The sequence below is a fragment of the Mus musculus genome, chromosome 2 (assembly GCF_000001635.26).
Source record: "Mus musculus strain C57BL/6J chromosome 2, GRCm38.p6 C57BL/6J".
NCBI classification, from domain to species: Eukaryota; Metazoa; Chordata; class Mammalia; order Rodentia; family Muridae; genus Mus; species Mus musculus.
The window spans coordinates 73,846,855-73,860,782 of NC_000068.7; the positions used below are offsets into that span (position 1 = coordinate 73,846,855).

At 34.7% G+C, this 13,928-nt stretch overlaps 1 protein-coding gene across 22 annotated transcripts in view; it reads right to left on the bottom strand.

Moving 5' to 3' along the window:
- The window catches only part of Atf2 (activating transcription factor 2), a 76,169-nt gene that overhangs the window by 30,346 nt on the left and 31,895 nt on the right, over nt 1-13,928 (bottom strand). For 16 of the 22 annotated variants that reach the window (NM_001284373.1, NM_001284372.1, NM_001025093.2 and 13 more), the window contains 3 exons: nt 6,941-7,037; nt 4,010-4,128; nt 3,735-3,863 (listed from right to left, as the gene is read on the bottom strand). In NM_001284373.1, coding sequence (NP_001271302.1) covers nt 3,735-3,863; nt 4,010-4,128; nt 6,941-7,037 — 345 coding nt within the window. The remainder of the gene's footprint in view (nt 1-3,734; nt 3,864-4,009; nt 4,129-6,940; nt 7,038-13,928) is intronic. The other 6 variants (NM_001284374.1, NM_001284369.1, NM_009715.3 and 3 more) reach the window with 1 other exon arrangement.

Consider the following 13,928-nt stretch of genomic DNA (forward strand, 5'->3'; position numbering starts at 1 on the left):
GGCAGGTGGATCTCTGAGTTTGAGGCCAGCCTGGACTATAGAGCAAGTTCCAGGACAGCCAAAGCTACACAGAGAAGTTCTGTCTCAAAAAAACAAAACAAAACAAACAAACAAACAGAAATGTTTTAAGACATTTTAAATTAAGAAAAAAAAAAGTCTGCTAATCTCAGGTAGTTTTTCATTTGGTAACATTAATTTTCTAGTATCAAAAGACCAAGTGAGTCATACAAAATTAGCAGGTAGAGCTGAGAGCTTTCCAAACTAAAGAGAAATAGAATTTATGAATCAGCCAGGATGATTGTTAAAATATTTCCTATTTTTTCAGATTACAAAAGAGATGAGGGCCTTACCCAGAACTCCCTAACTATTGTATCCTTTTGAACTGGCCTTTATATAGCTACTTTCAGTTGGAGTCTTAGTAAGATACTAGGAAGGAGAAATTAGTAGCATTGTAACTACAGTTTTCAGCACATCTAAAAACTTCCAACTCAAGAACTAGTGAGCAGAATGACAATGAGTAAAACCATCACAGAAACTTCCTACCAGAAAGGACATTAAACATTCTACAATAAATAATGATTTAGCAGAGGGTAAGGTAGAGCTGGGCACTGTAATAGTGAGGAAGAAAACCTTGCAAAAAGAAATCTGATCTGATATTGAAAGAATCAAGAAGAGGCAGGCTATAGAGAAGGGGGAATGCTAGGCAGGAAAACCTTACAATATTTGATGGATAGAGAGAGCAGGAAACGAGGATGGATGAGTAGACAGTCAAATCAATGAGGCTTTTCCTAAGGAATAAATATAAATTATCTTCAAGAGCAAATTGCTAGAAGATTTTCAGCAGAGAAGAATGACTCAATAAATTTTTAAGTTCCCACACTTAGAACTAAGAGAAGCAGATCAAAAATAGAAGCAGGTTTGAAAGGAAATTTAGCCTGGTATGGTTGGCATGCATACAGTCCCAGCAACCTGGGGAAACTCACACAGAGGATTATTAATATGAAACTAGCTTGGGAAACATAAAGAAACTTTGTGTTTTGCAAGAAAAATAGAGGGAAGGGGAACCCTCAGTAGTCTTAAGTGCGTGCTTGGGGCTCTCATGCCATTCTCAGCACTGGAGTAGGGAGAGAGAGAGAAGCCGGGTAGTAGTGGTACAACTGATAGATGACAGCTAAGACAATTACACTGAACACAAAAGTGGTATGAACCTTATTCAAAACATGCTTGGTAAATGAAGATTTGCTATTGGTTTCAAAGTCAAGGTAGAAAATATAGAACTAAAGGTGACACCTAAATGCTTTGCTTAAATAAGTAGATAGATGCACATTTCCCTTTCTTTTTTTTGTTGGAAGGTGCAGGAAGGGTATTGGAAATGAGAGGCAGGTCTTGCTACATAGCCCAGAAAGTTTTAGCAGTACAGGCTAGCCTTGAATGTGCAATACTCCTGACACTACCTTCCTAGTGCAGGAATTACAAGGACATACTACCACCATGCATGGGTAGAGAAAATTTTCTCAGAGGAGAAAAATGAGGACAGAATTAAGGGCTTAGTTTCAGACATACTGAGATGTTCCCTAGACAAAGTAAAGGAGATGACAACAGAGAAACTGTATTCAGCAATCAGGAGAGATACCTTGGCTGATGTAAATTTGGGAATTACTAATTTATAGTTTCTATTACAATTCTTGATGGAAATCCCTAAAAAGAAAATTAGAACAGAGGAGGTCCCGAACTGATTTTCCACAACTTAGTGGATCTATGTACTACCTAAAAGAAATTAATGACTAAGGAATGCAGAAGCAGCACCCCTAGAAGGTGATAAACTAGCCACAAGAATGAAAACTGGAAAATATAAAGGGAAAGGGATGCTCTGCAGGGAAATAAGGCTGTTCTCAGGATCCTTAATAACTATAATAAATGTGGAAATGACCGTATGTTAAGAAATAAGGGGATAATTAAATATATCTAAGGCAATAATCAAGTATAACCATTAAAAATTGTGATTTTGGGAAATCTAATGAAAGGGAGTATGTGCCTTTGCTTCCAAGAATTCTACCTGCCCAGAATTTCAATTCTCAATATTGGGAGAAAGAGTAGTATAGAATAAGGATAAAATAAAGTATTATTATATTCTTATACCATCTATTTGTGATTTAAAATAAATGTTATTAGAGATGAAGTTAAAAAATGAACTTTATAAAAGTTACAATAAGCCAGATTAATTTGTTACTGGAAGAACTGAAAAGAAACATTTAGTATTGTCTACATATAGTGTATAGCCAAGAGCAGTATAAAGTCATGTCCCAGGCCTTCACACTCACTTGACACTCATTCACTTAGTCCTGAAGTATAAAACTCCACTCTGTAAGCTTTACTCATGGTTGGTGTCCTTTAAAGTATACCCTGTATAAATGTTTATACTGGTGGTCAGTCAGGCGGTCTGTCTGTCTCTCTTTCTCTGTGATTTGAGTATACCTGTATGTGTACATGTTTGTGTGTGGGGATGCAGGCATGCACATATAGAAGCCAGAGGACAATCTTTGGGTATGAGTCTTTACCTTTCTATCTTGTTTGACACAAAGTTTTCTTGCCACTGTGTAAACTAGGTACCAGACCTAGGATTTCTGGAGATTTTCCTCCTCCTCCTCCTTTCATCTCCCCTTAAGAGCATGAAGGGATTACAGGCACTAGTGCTACGGCATCTGGTTCTTATGTGGGTTTTGGGGAATCAAAACTCAAGTTGTCAGGCTTATGAAGCAAGTTTTACTCAATGAACCATCCTCCCAGCCTGCATTTTTAATTGTGCCTTTTCTATGTTTAAATACCTGTGTGCTATAATTACCTACATGGTCAATATAGTAGTATCAAGTAGTACAGGTTTAATCTAGGAATAATAGCTTGTAACATACTAAGTATATAGTAGGCTACATTGTCTACATTTGTGTAGATACACTCTGCTTTGGAAAGAATGATGAGATTGCTTACTGAGACTTTTTTTTAAAAAAAAGATATATTCCTGTCAACAATAAATGACTATATTCTCATTGTAGAAATCTATTCATCTTATGATTTTATAATAACATTAAAAAGGAACACTATCACTGTCTCTTTATGTATAGACATAGTGCTCCTATATAAATTTGCTCATTTTATGTGTTTTTCAAGTGAATATGTGATGAAGTACACATCATGATGTAACTTAACACTTAACAATAGCCCAGAAAACCTAAGTTAATGTACTTAAGGAAATATCATTCACCGTTGATATCAAATATATACTGGAGTAATAATTACTCATTCTTAGACATCCTGTTTCAGCTGTATACATTTCCATATCTTCAAATAACACCTTTTCTAAATAAGTTGTTCTCTCTTTTAATATCCAGTTTAATAAAAATAATTATGAAGATGGAATTTTCCTAAAGTATTTACACGGGTTTTTGTATATAAAACCTATAATCTTCTATTGGATTATGTAAAATGTCATACCTTAATGTTTCCTTCAGATTAAAACTAACCAAGTTTGGGACAGTGAAACAGCACAGCAGATAAGGTGCTTACACCAAGCCTGAAAATCTGAGCTCGATACCTCAGGCCTATATAGCGTGAGAAGAAAACTGGCACCTACAAGTTGTCCTCTGACCATCACATGCCATGCATACCCACAAATTAAACAATAAGGCATTAAATTAAAAAAATTAAATTTCCTGAAGTATCTTTTTCATAGTTCTAACCTTTTCATCACTGGTAGTCGACTCGGGGTGAGGTAAAGGGCTGTCCTGGTGAGTTGTTTCTACAACAGAAGGCTCCTCAATTTTGCTTCTTATGATGGGTGTTGCAAGAGGGGACAAATCTAGAGGCATCTAATACAAATGATAAAAAAAAAAAAACTTTGTAAAAAGTTTATAAAAAACAGCCAAGCAAAATGTTTAAGAAACCAGGAAGTGAAAAGCATCATTGTATTCCTAATAGAAGTATTCTTTTTATAATTTCATGGTTAACAACATACTTTTTTAATGTCATCTTCGGAAGCCTTCTTGAATTCATTTTCAAATGGACTTGCCAACTCATTGAACAAACCCACTTCTTCACAGTTTTTTAGGAATCTTGTTGGCGTTGGAGTCTGATCTGAAATAAATGCCAAGAAGTACTAAGCATACAAATGCAAATGATCATGTGAAGATTCTAAAACGCTGCTAGGAATGAACAGGTCAGTGGCACTGCTCAGTCAATGTTATTTCTCTCTTTAAAGAGATGCTTTTCTTTAAAACAAACAAAATTTGATTAAGCTCTATTTTATATCAAGATATTTTGTCAACTTCACCAAAGTTCTTTTATACTTAGTGTACTACTCTGAGTAAAATAAGCATACTTTGGAGAAATAATTACTATTCTATAACAAAGTGTTAAGAATTTTTCAAAGTTACATCATTAAAAATTCTGATTGTTAGATGCATACAATTTTAGGGAAAACTAATGAGAGCAAATACATATTTTAACTTTGTACATTCACTATCTGTTCATAAAAGTATTATGAAGTCAAGCTTAATATACATTTTTACATCAAAATAATGAAAGGGGGAAAAAAGTGAAAGCAAAATTTTCCCACCCCCTAAAAGAAGTGGTTTAGCCTAATTTAATAATGATGTGAACTCAACTTTCTTACAACCTAACTATTTCAACGATATCTCAATATATATATATATACTCAATGACATGTATATTAGCATTATACTGAATATTCATGTATTGTATGCAGAACAAATGAATGAATGACACAAACCTTACAAGTCTTTCCAATTTAGTTTTATTATTTTGAGGGATATTTGTTTATATTAGAGTTGGTAGTACATTAAATATTTATTCACATTTTATGCATTTTAGGGCAGCAATTTTAGAAGTTATACACAGAATCTAGTCTACTTAGTACAGCACTGGTTTAAGATAAAATCTGTTTAGCTGATAGTCAGATATCTGTTAATTACTGAGTTTCTACAGTGGGTATTTTAATTTTATCTTTGCCCTCACATGTACTACTTACAAATATTTTTAGCAAAAATAATTCACTTATCATTCACGCTAGACAGAAGGTAGGCTTGTCTCAGACAGTGAAAACAGTGTCAGAATTACTGCAGGGTCCACTTACGTCATAATCTTACCCATTATTTAATCTTTAACTTATACCCTCATTTTTAGACCCAAAGACTTTCAAAATAATATTTTAATATGGGTTTTAAGTATACATATCAGCTTAAGTCTATTTTAATTCAAATTAGTCAAATATAAATGTGAATACTGTTCACACCCAAAGGATTTTTCTAAGCTGATCATGGATGAACACAACTGACATTAGAGAGGAAAACATCCAGAGATGTACAAGCCCACATCAGTTTTATTGATGATTACTACTGGTACCATCAGATTCGAGAAAAGTCATCACAGGCACAACTGGTTAACATGCAGATTGCTTAAGGCTGCTGATCATCATGCATTCTATTTACAGTTATATTAAACTATTTCAATGTTAGTAAAAATGCTGTGGTTGAATGTGCTCTATTTTTATATATACTGTACTAAAAGTAACATCTAGGAACCAAACTAAAAACATTCTTGAGATCAAAGTTTATAGAGACTGTCTTAGACAGTAAGTATCAAGGAAACAAAGATCTTCATACCCAGGAAAACACTTTCTAGGTAGTTTATAGTTTTCCTTAATTACTGTTCTTTACTTTTTTTATTGTGGTTCTCCTTGTTATTTACACATTCCAAGAAGTGCATACTTCACTCTGTTCCATGTCCCTTTTTCTTACAGTACTGAAGACTGTTGAAAGTTCCCCTCCATAAGTTGTTTTCAATAAATCACCAACTTTTTGCTCCCTCTCATTTATTCATTACAAAAATTACAGTACTAAAAGCACAGAAGGAACCATCTGATACTGCCTTAACACCTCTCCAAAGCACTGCACATGGTGTTTAGACTAAGTTATAATTTAAAAGTACTACCAGTATTCTAGTTAAATTCTAGAATTATAGATAGGATAACAAGTTTCACTTAATAAAGGACTCTAGACTCTATATTTATGACATGCATATTTGTAGTTCTGACAGAGAGCTAAAATTCTGACACAGAACTTATCACAATGTTTATTTAGAAAAGAAACAAATATACTTAAATTATACATCGTATATATTATTCAAGTACATAGCTTATGTGTTATAAAAAAATAAAAGAAAACAGCTAATATGGGATAGGGTGAGAGTAAGCTAACATATGAACTGGGTTCCTCTGTTTACATATGAAAAATAATAATCTGCTCAGGGTGATTCCATATGGTTATAGGGTATGCACACACACACAAGCACACACAAATACACACATACTAACTGAACTTAGGTTTTCTTTATGAAGAACATTTTGTTTTATTTTGCAGTGCTGGGGATTAAAACCTTAGTCTTGTGAATGTCAGGCAAGCATTGTACTATTGATCTACATCCCAGCTTTAGAGTATTTTGTTAATAAAACATTTCATTTGAGACATTTTTAAACAAAATTATAATGACCAAGTTTAGGGAGTGCTTGATCATTTTCTATCTTCACAACGTTTTGAAAACTAGGTGTATGATAACTGAAAGAAACACTAAATACCAATGAGTTCAGTTATCAGTTAAACATACTCTGTAGAAGTCATGAATGCTCCAAGGAGTCTAATTAATTTCCATAAAACCGACTTCAAATGGGTATTCGAAAAGCACACAAAAAAGTGAAATGAATGATCAAAAGAACATATAGAAATGTAATGGGTAAATACATGTTGCTAACATTTACTGTAAATGAAGCAATTGGACTATCACCAGACTATAGTATTTACAGAGAATACACAAAATTGTGCACATTCTGGGTGAAATATTATATAAGCCATTAATAAAAGCATATACTAACCAGCCACAATGACACTGTCATTACGTGCTGGACCAAATTTCAGTGTCATCTCATGTTTATGTTTATGGACAGCCAAATGATCCTCGTTGGTAAAACGCTGTGGCAAAAAGTTTTAAAATATAGTTAAGATTTTCAATTTGATCAAAGAAAACTGATAAAGGATATCAATTTCCACAACATGTAAAACCACCATTAGCAGTGAAACACCAGCTTATACTATAAGACAATCAATCTACTGTTAGCACACAAAGACACAGTAGTTTTCAAATAATCAGAGAAACCCACTATTAAAGGATAAGAAATGATAGTATATAACTCATCTGAGCGACCTGAAAATAAAACCTGAGGCAAGTAAAATAATAAAATGGACTACTATTCTTTTATTATGTCAGAGAAATATGTACTCTACAGTTCAAAGACTTTAAGAAAATACTGTATTTACTTAGATGTAAGGTTACTTACCACTTTTTAACTGAGAATATTCTAAAAATGACTCCTGTACAAATTAAGAAATTAATCTGAGGCTAGGCGTGGTGGTGCACACTTTTAATCCCAATACTAGGGAGACAGATACCTGTAAATTTGAGGCTAGCCTGATCTACATAGAGATTCCAGGTCAACCAGGGCTATAAAGTAAGATCCTGTCTCAGAGAGAGAGAGAAGAAAAGAGAGGAGAGGAGAGGAGAGGAGAGGAGAGGAGAGGAGAGGAGAGGAGAGGAGAGGAGAGGGGAGGGGAGGGGAGGGGAGGGGAGGGGAGGGGAGGGGAGGGGAGGGGAGGGGAGGGGAGGGGAGGGGAGGGGAGGGGAGGAGAGGAGAGGAGAGAAGGAGGGAGAGAAGAGAGAGGGAGAGAGAAAGAGAGAAAGAGAGAGAAGGAAAGAAGTAAGTAAAGTCTGGCTTTATATTACAATAGTAAAGAATATCTGTGTTATAATCCAGCAAAGAATCAGTAATCACAATATAATTTATTTTAAACTGTTTTAACCTAAAAAATTGATTTTTAAAATCATAACTCATGTTAAAATGAATATATGTGTAAAGCTATTTATCAAGCCTCTGCTCACCTTACACTGTAAGTACCACATGCGACCGGTGATACTTATGACTGTGACAAACACACTCGTGTTTAAAGTCTTACTGGAAATCAGCCTTAGGAAGAGCTCCTTCTCAAGAACCACACTATTCCCCAAATAGGAAACCACTCATTTATTTTGCCTGTTTCCTAGTTTAGAAGTTAAGTTAACCCTTACTCATTTCCACTACTTTACAATCGGGGTGTTAACATTTTAGTGTAACTGTTAAAGTCTTATACCTAGTACCTACTAGCATCCCATGTCCAGCACAAGAATCCCAGCTTCATATTTTATTTTATTTTTTTATTTATTATTGTTATTTATTTATTTTGGTTTTTCGAGACAGGGTTTCTCTGTGTAGTGATGGCTGTCCTGGAACTCACTCTGTAGACCAGGCTGGCCTCGAACTCAGAAATTCGCCTGCCTTTGCCTCACAAGTGCTGGGATTAAAGGCATGCGCCATCACTGCCCGGCCCAACTTCATATTTTAAAAAAGATTTTATTTTTATTTATGCTCATGTGTGTGTCTATGGATGCTTAGAAAATCAAGAATACTGGAGTCCACAAAGTTGTGAGTCACTCGACGTGTGTGCTGGGAACCAAACTCCAGTCTTCTGGTAGAGCACAATCCCTCTTAACTACTTGAGCCCTCTCTCTGGCCCTCCAGCTTCAAGTTAAAAGACCTCCCATCAGTGTCCATGGTACTCTGAAGGCTCCTTATTGAGCCTATTGACTATTATCTTCATGTCTACCCTCCCAAGTAAGCTGAACACCCATGACCTTCAAATCTGCTGTAAGCATTACATAAAGACTAATGGGGGAAAAAATGAACTCCTTAAATTAACAATTGATTCTTAAAATCTGTAAAAGGCAAAAGAAAATCATGCTTTACTTTATTTACAGACACCAATAGAAAGTAAACCACTATTTTATGAGAATAACAAGTACTTCTTCAGAGCCTGTTTGTATCTTCATAATGAGGAACTGTCAGTGCTTCTGCCCCTTGGTTTACTCCATCATTATCTACTCACCTGTGGACACTGAGGACAATCTAACTTTTCCCCACTCGGGCTATCTTCCTATTACTTTCTCCTTTCAAAAGTCTCCCCAAATCTGGTGAAATTAGCAGTGGTGTTTTGACAAGCACCCTTAGAAACAAAGCTCTCAAGTCAATGAACACATTGCAAAGCTTATTCACACTGTTGCTCTTTATCCTTATAGTAAAATTACATTCCATATTAAATGGATCTTCATGTAAGATTCATTTTAGGTTCTAGAAAACCTCCCAAAGTAACTTTTGTATAGAATGCAATCATTAAAGCATTTGATTATAAACGATCTTGCTATAAGTGGTACTCTTAAAAGACTCTGAGTTGTCAAAATTAAAAGGCAAAAACTCGGGAAATTTCACCAAAATGTTTATTCAATTAGTGCTCTCTTTTTGGATTAGTTTGGCCACAAATGCTAAGGAGCAATAAGAGCTGGAAGCATAGTCTAGTGGTAAAATGCTATGTAGAAGGCCTCAGGTTTGATGTTTGGCAGCAGCAACAATAAACAAAAACAAAAAACCCCTATCTGCTGTATAATGTGAAAATGAAAGTAAACTGTCTTCAGAGAAAAGGAGTGACTAGCTAAAAATATAAGGGTTATATATTTATAAACTCTCATGCAATATCCAAAGATCAAATTAACCATTAGTTACAAAGATAGCAACATTTTTTTTTAAATGTGAAGGACACAGGTCAATCTGACCTTGAGAAATTATCTGAGAAAATTTGAATTAACAAGAAACTTTGCCTTTTCTACTCTAATCCTCTAAGTTTCTACTGACTAGTTAAAATGAGAAAAATGTTATGATGTACGTATATATGTATACATATATATATGAATTGTTTCCTAGATAAACTAAAAAGGATTTGTTTAAAAAAATAAACTCTGCAGACTAATTATAATCATACTACTGGCAGTATTAACATATTTAATTAACACAATTTCTTCGAGACAAAGCCCAATTTGAATGCACAATGCAACAGGTATGCACAAAATTCAAGCATTTCTGTCAACAAAAACAAGAGCCTGAGCATTTATCTCAATCAACAATGTTGGAAGAAAATGAAGAAAAGTTTTTTGGACAGGATCTTATAAGGTAGAAAAGGGTAATGGGCAGACAGTAAACATGCAGAGTCCACAGTAAATTAATATAAATTATAGTAGGTAAGAAATCTGTTTCCAAGGTTTGGCCATATTTTTCAGATTTTGTTAATACTGGGGTGGGGTGGAGTGTTAACGCACGACAGAGTACCTACGTGGGAGGAGTAGAGGACTACTCTGTGGTGTTGGTTCCTGTATGTACAAAGGGGCTCTGGGGACTGAACTCAGGTTACCAGGCCTGTCTGACATGCTTGCTTTAAATGCTAAGTCAGTTCTTACAGAGCTTCCTACGAATCAGCCATCTATGATTTTACAGTTATTTCCAACATATATTATTACTACTACTATTTAATTTGAATGGGTTGAAATAAGTTTTCATGTAATCAGAGCTGTTTTCATGTAAACAGCTCCTTTTGCTACTTTTTGCTTAGCTGAAGAAGAACTCTATTCAATAGCAGAAACTATTAACTCACATACACTCCACTAAGACTTGGGCTAAGTAGATATTGTATTCCCTCTCCCCTCTGAATCAGCTTATGATATATGATAATTTACCACAAAGTAGAGTCAGTTAAAGTGACACACAAAGATATAGCCAACAAGAAAGAGTATGTAAATGAATCTTTTACTATGTATCTAATTTTGTATCTTTTATTCAATTCAATACCACTGTATTCCTCTAAAAACAATGAAGTTAATAGGAATCTCTACAATGTCTAAAAGTTACCTAGGCATTTACATGAGCACCATAGTAAGAATCTTCAAGTAAACTCTGTGCTAATTTTTATAGGCCATTCTTACGTGACACTATCAACAAAGGACATTTGAAAATGTGATAATCTACTGGAAAATTTAAATTAAGTAGAGCAAAATTTAGAGCATTCCATAGAGATGAAAAATATAATTTGCATTACATCACCGAATTGGTGTTTCTAAAATCAATGATCAATTATTGCAGAGTATTGTGATGCATATCTTTAATCCCAGCACTCAAGAGGGCAAAGGCAGATCTCTGTGAGTCTGAGGCCAGATCTACATAGTGAGTTCCAGGACAACCAGAGCTACATAGTGAGACCTATCTCAAACAACAACAACAACAACAACTAATAATAATAAGTACCTTCAACATCCTAAGAAATACTATTTAATATAAAGGGAGAATAGGTCACTGCTAATTTCAGCAAGATATAACTCATGAAGCTGACATTCACTGGGCTGTGTTGGGCAGTGATAGTATACAATATAAATATTAAGTACCTCACAAAATCATTGCCTGAAAAATGTAATACCCAAGACTGAAGTGTTTATAACAAAAATAGTTTATTATTAATGAGGACTAAACTATTAATTAAAGCAAAAACAGAGCGAGCTTCTATTTCATTTCTTTTTTTTTCTTTTAAGTGTGTATATCTGTGGAAGTTAAAAAACAACCTGCAGAGATCAGTTCTTTCCTTCTACTATGTGGGTTCTAGGGACTGAACTCAGGTCCTTAGCCTTACAGCAAGTTCCTTTTTATCCAGAATGCCATCTTTGTGGGCCAATATATAACTATACATTTTATTTGCCAATTCATTCATTCATTCATTCATTCACCCACTCATCTGGAATGAGAATAACTATATATACATTTTATTTATTTGTCTATTAATTACTTAATTTGGAACGAGAATTCAATCCAGTGACTCTTGCTTCATTTTAGCCCTTGTTTCTTAAAGACAACTTCTTATAGTAGTCTTGAATTTGTCATCTACATGTTTAGCCACCACAACCACTTAAAGATATATATTGAGCTGGTAATAGTTTAAGAAACTAATTAGAGATACACACAAATATTTGTGTAAAATGATACTCATCACGATGCTGTTTATTATAATACTAAAATTAATTTCAGAGATCATAATAGAAAAAGGAGCAAATGATAGGACAAGCTCTAGTAGAACACAACAACTTAAAACCATGCTTAGCCATGCATAGAGGCTCAAATGCATAACTTACTAACAAATACTATAAATTTAATGTTAGGAAATTCTCTTAAATAATTTCTTATGGTACACATACAAACATATATTCTAATTTTTAGCTACTGACTCTTTTTCTTCTACTTAAACAAACTTAAATACATTGCTTTTTATTTAAAACAAAAGAAGACAAAAAAACAAAACAAAACAAACTCACTCAGTTCCAGGATATCTTTTGGTTTCTAAGACTGCAGCATGTACATGTTGCACATAATCTCAAGCAAGCACATACATAATACACATAAAAATATATAAATTAATTCTTTTTTAAAAAGACTTTTTAAAAATCTCATGTGTTAGTACTGCAGGTATGATGGCACACACCTTTAATCCCAACACTTAGGAGGCAGAGGTAAGTGGATCTCTGTTGACTTTGAAGCCAGTCTAGTAGTCTATAGAGTGAGCCCAGGCAAGGTTGGTTATATATGTATGGAATTAAGATCATGTCTAAAACTGGGTGTGGGGTAGAGATAGCTTATAGTTTAAAAGTATTTAATGCTGGGGCTGAAGAGATGGCTCAGTTGTAAAGAACACTTGATATACTTGCAAAAAACCCAAGTTTGATTCTCATCATTCATGTGGCAGATTACAACCATCTATAACCACAGTTGCTTCTTCTGACCTCATTGAAGAAGGCATACAAGTGGTTCACAGACAATCCACTAATATACATAAAATTAAAAAAAAAATTAAAAGTGCTTAATGCTCTTGGGGAAGACTGAGTTTGGTTCCTAGCAGGTTGGATGGGTTAAACTGTCTCTCACTCCAGCTCCAGGGAACCCAATGCAGGTTTTTTTTTTGCTTCCAAGGACAATGTACTAACAACCCAACCCAATCTCCCCACCCCCGACACATATACATGTAACTAAAAGTAATACTTCTAATTTTTAAAAAGTGTATATTAAGAAGGGATCACACACAAAATAAGAGCAGCCATTCTATTTTAAGCAGAAAAAAAGTTAGGGCTTTTTTTGAGGCCGTTTCCAAGAATGACTTATTGAACAATATGGCAAAGCTGGTTACTTTCCAAAGACTGCTTCTAGAAGCAATGCGTTATCTGTAGTTATGGTTTAGAGTTCCAATATCCCTAAAAAAATCCAAAGGATTCTTCTCAGGGTGTTAGCATTGGAAATGGTGGAGCCTGAGTCATACGTGGGCCTGGAGAGGTCCCTCAGCCATTTGGGGTATGACCTTGAAGGGGACTGGGTGTGTCTGCATTCTTTGATGTGAGTAGTTAAGTTTTGCTCTAGCTTCCGCCTTCCCTTTCAATACTGTCTTGTTTTATACTTCCCTTGATATACAGGCTCTAAGAAACAGGGTTAACTGAGCATGGAGTAAAAGCTTCTAACATTATGAGTCACCAGGGAAAAGTCTTTGCTGCCAAGTCTGACAGCATATGCTAGAAGAGCCTGACTCCTATAAACTGTCCTCTGACCTCCAAATGTGCACCATGACATGCAGGTGCCCACCCACAGATAAGCACACGAAGTCAATTACTACCCATATCTCTTCTTTAACTTTGTACCAAATCCTAAAAAGTAAATTTGGTTTACCAGAGAGTAAATCTAGTCAGTGGGAATGAAAATCATACTCTAAATTTTAGTTTCAAAGAATTTAAGGTTTTACTTTTTACTCTTAACTTTTAAAAAATGTGTGTAAACTACAGCTCCAAATCAGATATAAAAGTCTATTTCTTGTGCGTCCATCTTTCATTTTGACCATTATTATCTTCTAGTTTTCTTGCTTCAT